The 14,019-nt window shown below is 38.4% G+C and overlaps 1 protein-coding gene across 5 annotated transcripts in view; it reads right to left on the reverse strand.

Annotated features, from left to right (window-relative positions):
* Positions 1–14,019, reverse strand: part of LOC113538944 (neuronal PAS domain-containing protein 3) — a 224,378-nt gene that overhangs the window by 103,525 nt on the left and 106,834 nt on the right. For all 5 annotated transcript variants that reach the window (XM_053237343.1, XM_026934425.3, XM_026934422.3 and 2 more), the window contains one exon: positions 3,941–4,023. In XM_053237343.1, the coding sequence (XP_053093318.1) occupies positions 3,941–4,023 (83 nt within the window). The remainder of the gene's footprint in view (positions 1–3,940; positions 4,024–14,019) is intronic.

Consider the following 14,019-nt stretch of genomic DNA (forward strand, 5'->3'; position numbering starts at 1 on the left):
ATTTTTTTTGTTTTTTTAGGACTTGTATGGCAGATGCTTCACATAAATGGATTAAAAACTATGTTTATATGATTATAATTATAAACTAAGTGTTGATATGGTGACATTTTCTCTGAGGACCTGTTTACTTCTACTAGCATTTTTGGAATGAGTCTCCAGTGTGAGAGCTTTATAACAGCCGAAACATTTCTGTCAAGGGAAAGGTGTCAGGACAGAGGATTTTGTGGTTTCTCAGTAACACGACCAGCTGCTTTTTTTCTTATCAACTGAGAAAATGAGAAAATGAGAGGCTGGTGAGGGAATCACTGTTTATAGCTACTATAATGTTAGCGATAACAGGATGTTCCACTGGGCGTGTACGATACGACAAAAATATCATATCACAATTCTTGAAGGCATTTCAACAACAAAGTTTTAATGTAGAAACTGAGAGCTAAACCTGTTTGATGATACTTTATTTAATACAAAATAAATAAATTAAAAATATATCATTTAAAAATAACATTTTATTTATGAAATAAATAACAATGAAGAAAAATCTGATTTGAAAATTTAAACAAACAAACAAACAAACAAAAAACAAACAAACAGCTGATTCATCACTTTGTAATAAAAAAAACCCTGTATGGCCAAAAGTTTGTGGACACCTGACCATCACACCCAGATGTGCTTGTTGAACATCCCATTCCAGATTTAGTCCCCTTTTGCTGTTATAATAACCTCCACTCTTCTGGGAAGGCTTTCCACTAGATTTTAGAACTGTGAGGGTTTGTGTTCGCTCACCCAAACACAAAAGGTTGGGCGCTGATGTTGGGTGAGGAGGCCTGGGGTGCAGTCAGTGTTTCAGTTCATCCCAAAGGTGTTCACTGGGGTTGAGGTCAGGACTCTGTGCAGGCCACTCGAGTTCTTCCACTCCAACCTTAGCACACCATATCTTCATGGACCTCGCTTTGTGCACAGGAGCACTGTCATGCTGGAACATGTTTGGGCATCTTAGTTCCAGTGAAACGAAACTGTAATGCTACAGCGTACAAAGACACCCTACATATGGGCGTGATGGTCAGGTGTCCACAAACCTATGGCCATACAGTGTATCATGATACCAGTGCTCGCTTCATAAATTCTGTCACAGCTGCACACACCCAGACACTGACGGAGGATGAATAGGTTGGGCAGAGGCAGATGAAGGTGGCTTTGGGAGAAATGCGGTCTACATGCAGACCACACGTATGTGTGTGTGTGTGTGTGTGTGCATGAAACAAAAACACAGAGAAACACACATTCCTATCAGCAGCAAGTTAACTCAAATACAGAGGCTCCAGCTTCATTAGCTCCATGTTGGCCAACACGCCATTTAAAAGCAGCCTTATACGAGAAATATCTTTGTGTGTATACTTGTGCCATGACAAACATTGTGTAGAGGTGGGACGAGAGAGAGAGAGAGAAAGAGAGAAAGAGAGAGCAGCTGCATCCAAACAGCTTGCATATTAAATCAGCTAATTGATTATCTGGGATGACAAAACTGGGTGGTTTTCAGTATTCCGTGTATTTGTGGGTAAACAAAGGACAGGGAGAGCTTTCTGTAGCAATCCTGTTTCCCAAGTCAACCAGCGCATCCCAGTCACAGCACAATGGAGGACAAAGGGCAGGAAAAAATAATTAAATATATCTGCATTATCTGTATAATAAATACTATCTATGGGCATAAAATATGCATAGGAGACTTTTAGGTTTAATACCCATTTGGAATCAACCCTTAGGCAGTCATAACGTGTGTGTGTGTGTGTGAGTGTGTGTGTGTGTGTGTGTGTGTGTGCGCACACATAGACCCACACTTCTCACTACAGGTAAGAACCCACAGTGCAACTCATCACCTTTCTCTTTATTAAGCTCTATCAAACACGGACTAATCTGTCTAAAATTAGAGGCACGCTCAACAGGTAATGACTGCCTCGCATCCATTATTAGTTCATTTTCCCCAAATCAATCACTAGCCGAGCATGCTTTTTTTTTTAAATGTCATCCTAAAACTTTTTGCAATCAATTAAGCTGAAGATTAATGGGGACAATTTGCCAGGAACAAGTCCTTCCTTGAAAAGGCCACGCCTCGACAGACTTCCAGGGCTGGTATTGATGTTAATTATAAATTTCCGCTTTCCTGTCAGACACTTAACCTGTCGAAGAGGGAAGAGCGGCGGCTGTGCAGGGACCACGGCATGCTATTTAAATATTCCTAATCCGCTTTCCGGACACAGGTGACTGGTGTAAATTGCGCTTTCTGTTCTGTGTCATTTAAAGGAATCTGACAGGACATTGGTGCTCTGGTTTAACATGGGGGAAAAAGCGTCCTCTGTAGTGGAGGGATGAAAATCCCCTCCCTCGGCTCCCCCGAGCGCTTCTGTCTACTTGCACATCGCAGGTAAACGCGCTGAGGTGTCACTTCTAATTTACCTCACGTTTAATAGCACGCAACGATGCCACATATGTCTGTCTCCTCTGTCCCCTGTCACCCAGTATCTGCTCTACACCGTGATTTCATAAAAAATTCCTTTCCCTCTTTCCCTGAATGGAAACACAGTGCTTAAATGGAAATCAAAGTAATAGATTAATATGTGTTTGACCTCCGAGACGTCCCAAAATAAAGGAACAGCCAGCCTCTGCATCAACATGAGGTAAAATCTATCCACTATTAATCTGGAAATCCAACAGCAATATTGAGAAGTAATCAAATTTCATTTAAACCACATCGAATCTCAAGTAATGATAAAATAATAAACAGTATCTCTTTCATGCTAACACATTACCTGGACGGATCTAATCTGTTTAGTTTAGCTTAATCACCTGTCAGAAAAAGGAACATGCCACACAGCAGCAGTTTAGCTCTGGATTGTACTGCACATCAGGTAAAGTCAAGAGACCCAATTATAACAATAAAACTAGATAAATATACAGAACAACATAAACATAAACAGCCTAGCAGAAGAGAATTTCAGCATCTGCCCAAACTTTTTGAGTTACAAGAGCACGTTATTTAAAGATGCAATATTTGTGTAATAGCAAAAAAAGCAAGACTGCAGTTTTAACAGTGTGTGGGTTTTAAATTGTATACCTGTGCATATATACTGTATGCTGCATATAGGCTGTTCCCTAAAGATGCGTACCTCAAAACATCCAGGATGACACTGCATTCACTCTGATTTCAGCTCATCAATTATTTTCTTATGCCCCGTATAAAGTCAAGACCAGAATTACTGAATTACAAACAATTTGTGAAACTACTTTCCTTTAACAATCATTTTCATGGAATGTCTTTTTTAAACAATAGTATGTTTTCTCTCAGAACCATATATGGTAAAATGGCAAACCTAAAGAATATTTAAAGGTATAGATTTTCAATATCCATCAAAAAGACACAAAACACAAAAGAGATGATATTTGACATAATAATAATAATAATAATAATAATAATAATAATAATAATAATAATAATAATAACTTAAACAGAGTATATTTTTCTAGGAAAACAACAATATTGATCTCACACAGATATTACAGACTCCGGGTCGATATTCTCTTCATCAGATATTAATTTTGAGAGTGCTGATATTTCTGAAACCGGTGTTTTTCCAAAGAAATGACCTTGTTATGTTGTGAAACTAAATGTTGAAACTCAAAATAGCACTTACTGTATGTGTTATTTATTTTATATATTCGTTTCTGCTCCAAGTATTTCTCAGGGTGCCAATAATTCTGACTCTAAATACTGTAAATTTATGATAATCAGTCACCTGGCACTGTAAAGACTTCAGTATAAATGACAGGCTTCATAAATGTATTTTGTTTATGGTGGGGAAGTTTAAGAAAGCTCAGGTATGGTGAGTTCCGTGTGCACGTGAACGTGTTAGTGTATGATGGAAATGAGTTGTATGAGTGCACTTACCTGTAGGATGTGGCTGCCCAGGTGAGGCTCAAAGATCTCTGTGGCAACTGCACTGGGGCTCCTCCTTCTCTGCGAGCCAATAGCTGAGGAAAGGAAAAACACAAATCAATTTCGGTGGTTAGTCTGGGTGTGTGTATATGTATGTGTGTGTGCATGTGTGTGTGTGTGTGTAGGCGTGCGGATGCATGCAAGTCCCTACTTTAGTTCTTTCAAATGAACTTGGAAATGGAATTTGCCAGTGTGATTTAAACAGATATGGTAAACTGCTGAACAAACACTTCTGCCCCAATAATACTAAGCCCCTGCTACTGTAAATAGACAGATGCAAATCACAGCTTACTTATGGCTTGTGTCCATGCTTGTGTTGCATATTCATCTAAACGGAGCTCCGCAAAGCCTGCTGTTTATATGAGGGATAATATCGGCACAGTTATTCAATAGCGAAGCACCTGGAGAACGGCACCCTTAGGGCATTTTTTCTCCATGTCTCCACTTTAAAGCAGACTCAGGCACTGAGAGCGGTGTAGCTAAAAAAATGGCCTGGGGTGATTTCAAACTTAACAGACCTTGTCCCACCAGAGCTCATTATTGAGAATTTTATAACAAAGCTCTGTGTACTTAATTTTCCAAGCTTAGCCAGGCGTTTGGGTAATGTTGCTGAATTAAGTGCAATTAATGATGTAATGAAAGTGCTGAATGGCTATTAAGGACTCTGAAAAACCAGAAGCAAACAGAGCTGTGCAGACAGGAATGCAAGCAGGGGCGTGTGGTGTGGGGCAAGGGGGCAGATGGCAGGGCCCTGGAGAGGGTAGAAGAGCTGAGGACAGACTGTGGAATGAGAGGCTCCTGTCCTTCAGAGCGGCTCGGGGAAAACACTGCTATCCCCTCCGGTTATGCTCTCAGCACTTCACCCTGAGTCAGGCCCAGAGGACAAGCAAGGCCAGAACAGCACGAAGCATGAGCAGGGGACGAGACGGAGGCACACAGAGCAGGCGGGTCAGTGGCGGCACTGCAGGACAGTGAACAAACAAAGCAGAGCCAGCAGGACAGAGTGCTAACTCACAGCAGAGGGAGCTGTAACACCCCGAGAGAGCAACCCAGCTCAGGCAGAGAGGGCACGCATAGTTCATATATATATATATATATATATATATATATATATATATACATATATATAGTGTATACAATTGAATGCTTATGCTTGTTTATGGGTTAAAAGATTAGTGTCTTCCTAATCATGTTGGCTGTTTTTTTTTTAATTTTTTTTTTTTTTTTAGGAAAGCATGATATATCCCAGCAGTACAAATCTCCATGCCTTAGCTTTGACTAGCTAACGGGCTTCACATCAGCTCTGTAGGCAAAAGAATTATTCGGCCTTAAATTTAAAATTTCTACAGCTTTATTAATGTATACTGAAGAGTTATTGGATCCTTAGATGATTTAAATTTTTCATTTGAGAGTGAGTCTGAATGTAAGCAAAAAGGCAGGAAGGTTGTGTGAGAGAAAAAGTGAAAGTGACACAATTCAAGGAAAGTGAACCCAACAAGTATAAAGTGCACATATATACACATAAACCTCATTACCCAACTCCATCCTTTCAATTTACTTCCCTCAGAAAGTTTTTGGTGAGAGAACAGCATGGATATTGAGTATTCTGTATATCGTACATTGATTATTATAATGGAGTAATGTTATTTTTCCATTTTATTATGTAATATGCTTTAACTGGTTTCAGATTCTATTCATTACTATTGATTACTAAGATATCTGTTGGATTTTTACTAATATATTGTTAAAAACCCAACAGATATCTTAAATCCCATGGGATTCTATTTTGTATGTAAACAAAAAAATTATGTTCTTTTGTTTACCTAGAAAATGTTTTAGCAATATATTTGCATAAATGTATGTGTCCTGTGCATAAATAGATACATATTTAAAAAAAATATATATATGGAATAATTGTCCAATGGGCCTTATTTGAAAAATCCATTTTTCTGTGTTCATTGTAGCCTCAGATTCCTGTTCTTGGCTGACAGAACTGGAACTGCACGTGATCTGTTGCTGTATCCCACCTCAAGGTTCGAAGTGTTGTGCATTTTAAGATGCTTTTCTGCTTACCATGGTTGTAAAGAGTGGTTTTTTGGGCTTCTATAGCTTCCCTGTCAGCTAGAACCAGCCTGCTGGCCAGTCTCTTCTGACTCTCTCTCATCAACAAGGTGTTTCCAGCTAAAGAACTGCTGTTTACTGGATGTTTTTTTCACCATTCTGTGTAATCTCTAGAGACTGTTGTGTGTGAAAATCCCAGGAGATCAGCAGTATCTGAAACACTCTCACCAGCCCATCTGGCACCAACAACCATGCAATGTTCAAAGTTACTGAGATCACATTTTCCCCATTCTAATGTTTGATAATTGCACAAATGAGCAGGTGTACAATTGTTCCTAATAAGTGGCTTGTGAGAGAGTGTGTATATATATATATATATATATATATATATATATATATATATATATATATATATATATATATAATGCGTGTGTGTACTGTATATATAGGGAGTACTGCAATGTCATTCTAGCTTCTGAGGCTGCAGGAGGTGAAACAACAAAGAATATATAACTAAATGTATAACCTATAGCCTTCGTGTGTCGTTGTTGTGATTTAGTACATACATTTACATTCTCATATTCCCTGTTGCGCACACACATACACACACAAACACACAACTTAAAACAGGCAGCTCATATAAGACGACTGAAGAAAATATCAAAGATGAAAGCACACTTGACCAACTTCAATTATTATCCTCTCTATCGTCATGCAGACTCAGAGGAGGAAATGATTCTTCTTTGCCCGTACAATAGCCCTCATCACAAGGATCCTTGCCTTTGAATGAGCACTGCATAGAAATCAGGCACAGATTGCTCTGAGTGCTGCACATTCTTTGACCTTGGGGATCTTTTCAAACTCCAAACTAGATAGTGGTTAATATTTTATAATAAAGAAGTTAAAATGTTAAACCGGGCATTCGATGAGGATAGAGGCCGGAAAGGAGCCCTTCCGCTAACACAGGAGCGCTGCTCTTAATGATGCTGGCATTAGTCATTCGGAGCAGTGCTTAAGCTACAGATGGTCCATCGGCCTCATGCTGTCTCACATCATCACAGACCCCCTGTGACATCCACATCCATGTGCCAAATACAGTACTGGAGAAAAAAAAATTACAAAGGCTAAATTAGTCTGATAAAGCTAAAGATGATGAATGTGACATTCAGAGGTGGTGCGCAGGTCATTCTGTGTAATCACCTGCTAAGCAAAGAGTGTCACGTGATTTTATAAATTACACAACGTGTGAATCTCAAAGGAAGGACCTTGATTTGACCTTCGGTGACTTTTTTTAAATATATTTGCATAAAGCAGGACACTAAAGGAGATGTGATAAAGACGTAATGGAACAAATCATGAGAGCCGAAAGAACGCTTTTTCCCATCCTCATCCTCAGGCTTCTCTAGAGTCTGGGAAATTCCTCCTCTATTCTTTTTGCTTACAGAGCACTAACAGGGGAGGGGCTCTCGAGCCTAATCTCTGCCTCCATCACAATATCCAATCCCCGCCTACATACCCACTATATCTAGCACTGTGTGACCTGGAGGCAGTCCAGAGCAGGCGTATGACAGGTCTGTGTGAAGAGTATACGGCTGGAGATTCAGTGCTCCTCTACAGGTGCCTGAGCAGCCATGGAGATGAATATAATTACATATCGATCCTGGGCATTATGCTCTATTAATCTGCTTCATTTCTGCTCAGGCCACAAATGATACACAAAGAGCAAGCTGGCAGAAGTTCAGGGGCTACACCGAGGCTGCTCTGTCACTGTCCCACGTCGTACGTCTTCCCCGCTTTAGTGCCGTCACACGGCAGATTGAGCAGAAATAAAACAAAAAATAGGAGGGAAGCACAAACAAATAAATCAAATCCAGCAAGACACAGATATGGTGAGAAATATGATTCCATGAGGGGTTTTTAATGCAAAAGACTTTCATTATTCAGGTATTCATCTCAAAGCATAATATTCAGTAACTCTGGATTATTAAGTATTTACAGTGAAACCAATTGTAGAAAAGATATATAGAGGGAGGAATAGGAGTTAAAAGGGTTAAAAAGCTAAAGGACTATTTTTGTTGTGTTGCACTGTGGTATATAATTAGAACATTATGAGAATTCATAGGTATTAAACAGTAATTTGTTGAATACAGGTGCACTTGGGGCATTCTTCAGTGCTCAGGCTGAAATTATTCAGTTTAAAGTATCGCCATTTCTCCCCTGCGGGATGGCAAAGGTGCATTATTCAGAAGTCCTTGACTCAAATTCATGTAGATGCAAATGGCGTAAGGACTACCCTGATACAGAATAATGCCATTTTATTATGAGAAAATATCCGTTTCCATTTAACATTTTCAATATTTAATGCCGGTGCTTAATACTGCCATGCTACAAACAGCATTCGGTGCAAGAAAGCAATATATGCAATTTGATTCTCGGTACCGTGGCAATTTCAAATCGCAGCACTATTTGAAAGTCAATTTAACTTTCGGTTTTATAAGTCAACATTATTGCTATTGTTAATTTATTTCTCATTTAATGGGAAATTGGCAACATGGCCCCTGACTGTCATTTTAAATCTGCAATAATTTCGTCTGAAGCTTAGCGTTCTTATTCCCTGATCTTGGATTAGCGGAGCTAAATGGCAGCCCCTTGCTTTACCAAAGCTCAGGGGCAGGTACTGTTACACAAATTGCCAATTCAATTAACAGAGTGTAAATGCTCAACTGGCAGCTGGCACAGGCGACAGCTATTTTGGCAAGTGTCAGCCTTAATTCATCAAGCTGTCAAAGTGCTCACGGTCGGGAGCCGGTGGACACTGTCAGTGCCGACAACACCACAATGGTGAAGTTGTATAATCCGGCTACACACACACACACACACACTCACACACACACACTCACATACACACAGGAAAAGTATTCACTGAGGGGCTGCACCAATTGACCAGGCCCTCGCCCGGGTTTTAGCAGCACTGCGGATGTGTTTTCATCAGCTTGGGAAGATCATTCGCTCACATCAAGAGCTGTTGTGAGGGCCACAACAAAAGAGCGAGATTTGGATCTTAGATCCACTGTGGTGACTGAATCAGCACTACGAGCTCAGAATACTAATCTACCACTAGATAAAGCACTCTGACTCCAGCCCCTCGGTTATTCCCAAGACCACAGCTAACTTACTCGACATTTTACGCAGGGAACATCTGATGTCTTTTCAGCTCTTAAAAGAAAACATGGATTTGAAAACATTAAGAACGATCCTGCTTAGAGAAGGGCAGTTTGTCTGCCAACACAGGAATCTGTGCCAATTTATTGGGTGATGGAAACCTGAAATGATGTTTACGAGTTGAAACGATTTTTTTTCCCCCTTCTGATTCTAATTACTTTGATTTAGTGCTTAACAGCGCAACAATGTCAGACTTCTCCCCTGTTCTCTCCGTTCATTTGCCTCCATCTTTCCTCCATGTCTCCTCTCATTAGACAGGCTAGCTTCCTCACAGAGTGAGACACAACAGGGCTTAATTGATAGGCCTCTAGACACACTCCAATTAGTGCTGAACGCAACACCGTTCACATACACGACTACACACACACACACACCTACATGCACACACATCTACGTCAAGAAAAACTGCATTATACTGTATAAATGAGTTTTATTCCTACTTCTCTAGCAAAATGATGCATAAGGAGATGTCGGACTTTCATAATTCTTTTATTCGTTTATATGAGTGTAATGAAAAGCACATGCACTCAGAAAGAAGCTAAACTAAAATGAGCCTGTTTCTTTTCTATCAGGGCATTAACACACACCACCCCATAACTATCACTGGAGAGAAAGTTTCCCTCAACATACAGGGTATTACAACAGCAGAAACGAATCCATTTGCAGGTTAGGCTAGGGGTCAATAAAATTACATATTCTTCCCTCTACAGTGGCTGCTTCTCCAAGGTTAGTCTTGACTTGCAAATATGAGAAGCCAAAATCTTTCAGAGGTTACCCATCCAAAAAGAACGGCTCGGAGCGAAACATGCAGCTCGGAGGAAAATTACAACCTGACGTTTATTTGCAATCAGACCTTCCATCATCTTGAGATGAAGGAGTGAAAAATTAATCAATATTTTGAAATATTTTGAAAATTTCAGTTTTGGAAAAAAATGACAACAAAAATGTGAAAGGCCACAAAGTCCATAGTATAAAACAGAAAGTTTAGAGGTATAATGTAAAATCATTATATTTATGTTAATAGCGACATATACTGTATTTGTGGCAGCAGATTCTCCAACTAAAACACAACATAATAAATAATTTACTTTCATTATTAATCAATTAATGTGGTGTTTATTAATGCAGAATGCAATTTCCAAATTTTCAGACCGTGTTTGCTCTACATTAACTACTCTGATTGGATTCATGCATTTGTTCTTAACAAGTTATTTACCCACTAAAATGACTGTAAGCAAAGCCAATCAAACCTGCATTTACCACGTCCACCCTCCCTGTGCTCTCATTCCTATTCAAAATGTACATTTTTCCTTTCAGCCTGTAACCCATCCCTAATATTTTCTCAGAGTAAAAGGCATTAAATTATTCAGTGACCGATAATAATGATGGTTCCTGATCACACACCACTCACATGTTCCTGAATAAGTCATGGTCATGATGATGGAGGTTGAAGCATTTGTTTTAATTAGTTTCTTTTAATGCCTTTGACTGGTTTAAGTTTTCATGATGATGAGTTTAATAATCCATGTTCATCTTTCTCCTCATTTATATCATTAAATTTTAAGCAGCTTCGTTCAGCATTAATGACGGCGCTTACAGATATGCCCTACACACTTTTTCATCCTCACTTTGTCACACTGCTGTCTGTCTGCTTTTGGCTTATTATTATAATACGAGTGGATTTCAGACCTGACAAGCATATTTTATAAAAATGTATATTTTATCCAATTTCTAAATAACAAGAACGGCTGCAATTATAGATTTCATGTTAAAGAAAGGCATAGTTTGAGATTGCATGGCAGAAACTTTAGTGAACAGATCCTGTTAGCTCTTGATAGCAGCTAACTCAGGCAATAGTGACCCTTGAACAACTTAAAAGATTGATGGTTTGCCCTTTTTTATCATTTGTGATCTATCAATTATCACTGTTTAACAATAAATAAAGTCATCTTTGGCAAATTACTATGGTATAAATAGAATAAAATCTGGGCTCCTGAGTGGCGCAACAGAAAATGTTCGCTCTAGAGCGTGAGTTTGATGCTCTCATGGTCGGGAATCCAAGAAAGCAAATCTGGCCTTGCTCTCAGTGAGGGAGGGGCGGCGCACTCTCTCTCCCAGCGACACTAGCCAATCATGGGCGTCTATGAGCTCATGCATGCGGGGAAGTGGGCAGATAGAGCTTTCCTCTGAGAGTGTTACGCCGTCCCCGTCTTTGCATGATGTAGTTTTACGTGTCTCGGAGGAAGCATGTGCTAGCCTGTGCCCTCCCTGGTTCGTAGCTGTCGTGTGATAGGGGAGACCTAACTGGAGAAAATGTTTGTTAAATAAGCTTAATTAAAAATGTTTAAGTATGCGTAAATGCATATATAATAAACATTTTGTAAAAGCTGTATTTAATGAAATGTACTTTATGAAATACTTAACTAAAGTTTAAGTAAAAGTATAGTATTTTACACATTTGAAATTTATTCAATTTTTATTACATTTGTAGAATATTTTAATTAAGTACATAAATGTGTCTGTATATTTACAACATACAAGTTATTAATAAGCCTATTACTAAGACTAGATTATAAATCATTTTATTAAATAATTAATTATTAATTAGACACTATATTTGAAGTAGAATTAAAAATATAGAATTTATAGAATATATAGAATTTTTTTTTTTTACCAGGGCAATAAAAACAAGAAAATAAGTTCAAAATCTCTGTACAGGCTTAAAATTTGCCCACATAAAAAAAAATTAATGTTGACATAGTATAGTTTGACCTGAGTAAATACTATATTCAGAAATATCATAACTGTATAAATATAAATATAAATATAAATATCATAACTGTATAAAAAACTGCTAGTAAATCTAAAGGTAAACTTATTTACACTAATTTGGATAAACCTGTAGTGTAGCTGACAGGAAAGTTTGTAAGAGTTTTAGCTAAGCTACAATCTTCAGTCCTAAAAACAATGTAGATAACTTTAAACTATATTTGGGAAAAAGCTCAAATATTGTCAAAGCACATGCAGACAGAAAAAAACAAACAATGATAAAATCATATGACTTCAAGAAAACAGGATGAAACAAAACGACTATGTTTTTACAAGCGGTCTAAGAAATCTGCTAATACAGGGAGGAAACACACAATATTAACATCTGTGATGTGTCTGCATCGCTACATGCATTATCTCTACATATTATACACATGTACAGGAAATACACACATTTCAATCTGCAATCTGCAGCTCTGTAACACAGACATGAGATTACACCTTGAAGAAGCATTCAGTGAAAGATGATTGTCTAAGGGAAGCTTCTAGTGGCTCTGATGTCCTCGCTCAAGTGATTTGGTATTTATCAACCTGCCATTTCCTCTTATCATGGCCACAATCCACTGTATCAGCTAGTGATATAAGAGGGCCAGGACAGAGACACACTGCATGACAAGTACTGTCCACTCACGATTCATCAAAATGATCAAAACACGCAGTGTGTATGAGAGCGAGAGAACATGACAGAGAGAACCATCATCCAGAGAATCATAAATCATTTAAAAACAATGCTTTTGAGACACAGCCACCCCCATGCAAACAGATCGGAAAGGCCAGAGCAAAGAGGAATCAAATTTAAAGTGTGAGAACGATCAACACTAACAGCATAAAGTCACTTTACAAAGAAAAACAAAGAAAACTTTAGGTTAAATTAGTTTTCATTACTAATGTCATGGAGTTTTAAAGTCCAGAGAGTGTAGATGAGCTCTTTCTCAACTGTTCTCAAATTATTTCTGCAACAATTACCAATGCTGACTGACATTTCATTAATGTTATTAATGTTATCTATTGGTGTTTACGGGTCTAGCCAACAGATAATGACATTTCTGATGGGATGAAGCTATCAGCTGATCTTCTCTTGGTTTCCCCAATGTAGACACGCATGAGAAGTGATGGGTGACAGAAACTAAATTCAGAATTCTTTTAGGGCCTGTCATATTAATGGCTACGTTAATAAATTGGTATGTACTACATCCTGCAGAATTCCAATACTGTATTTATTGTATAAACAGCATGTTTTATCCTTTACTACTAGGGGCAGGTGTGGTAGCTCACTGGTTAAGATGTTAGACTACTGATTGGAAGGTCATGAGTTCAAATCCCAGCACTGCCAAGCTGCCACTGCTGGGCCCTTGAGCAAGGCCCTTAACCCTCAAATGCTCAGTTGTATAAATGAAATAATTTTAAGTCGCTCTGGATAAGGCCTCTGTCAAATGCCATAAACGTACTACTGTCTTGCTGTTTAAACAATAGGATATAGGAAAATAATCAATGATGGGGAAGTGTGACCCTGACACCACTCTAAAAAAAGTTATTTTTTAGTAAAAATTATTTTTAGTAAAATTATTTTCCTATAACAGCAAAAAAGTGTCTGTTCCTTTTATACTACATCAATTTGCCATTTTGTAATATATATATTTTTAATTTATTAAACACTGACCCCCTCATGCTTTTTATTCTTTTATAGATACATTGATGTGCAACAACCACGAAACAAGTTATCACTTACGTTACAGCAGCTATAAACCGGTGTTCCCTCACCAGCCTAATTCTGCAAAGCACGAAATATTCTGTCCCGAAGACTATCCCATGGCAGAAAACTAGCACACTGGTACAGAGTGCCGACACTGGAGGCGACTCCTTCCAAAATTGTTAAATAAATGTCTTTTTTCAGAAAGCTTCACCATTCAATTATCACC

This window comes from Pangasianodon hypophthalmus, chromosome 10 (assembly GCF_027358585.1).
Source record: "Pangasianodon hypophthalmus isolate fPanHyp1 chromosome 10, fPanHyp1.pri, whole genome shotgun sequence".
Lineage (NCBI taxonomy): Eukaryota > Metazoa > Chordata > Actinopteri > Siluriformes > Pangasiidae > Pangasianodon > Pangasianodon hypophthalmus.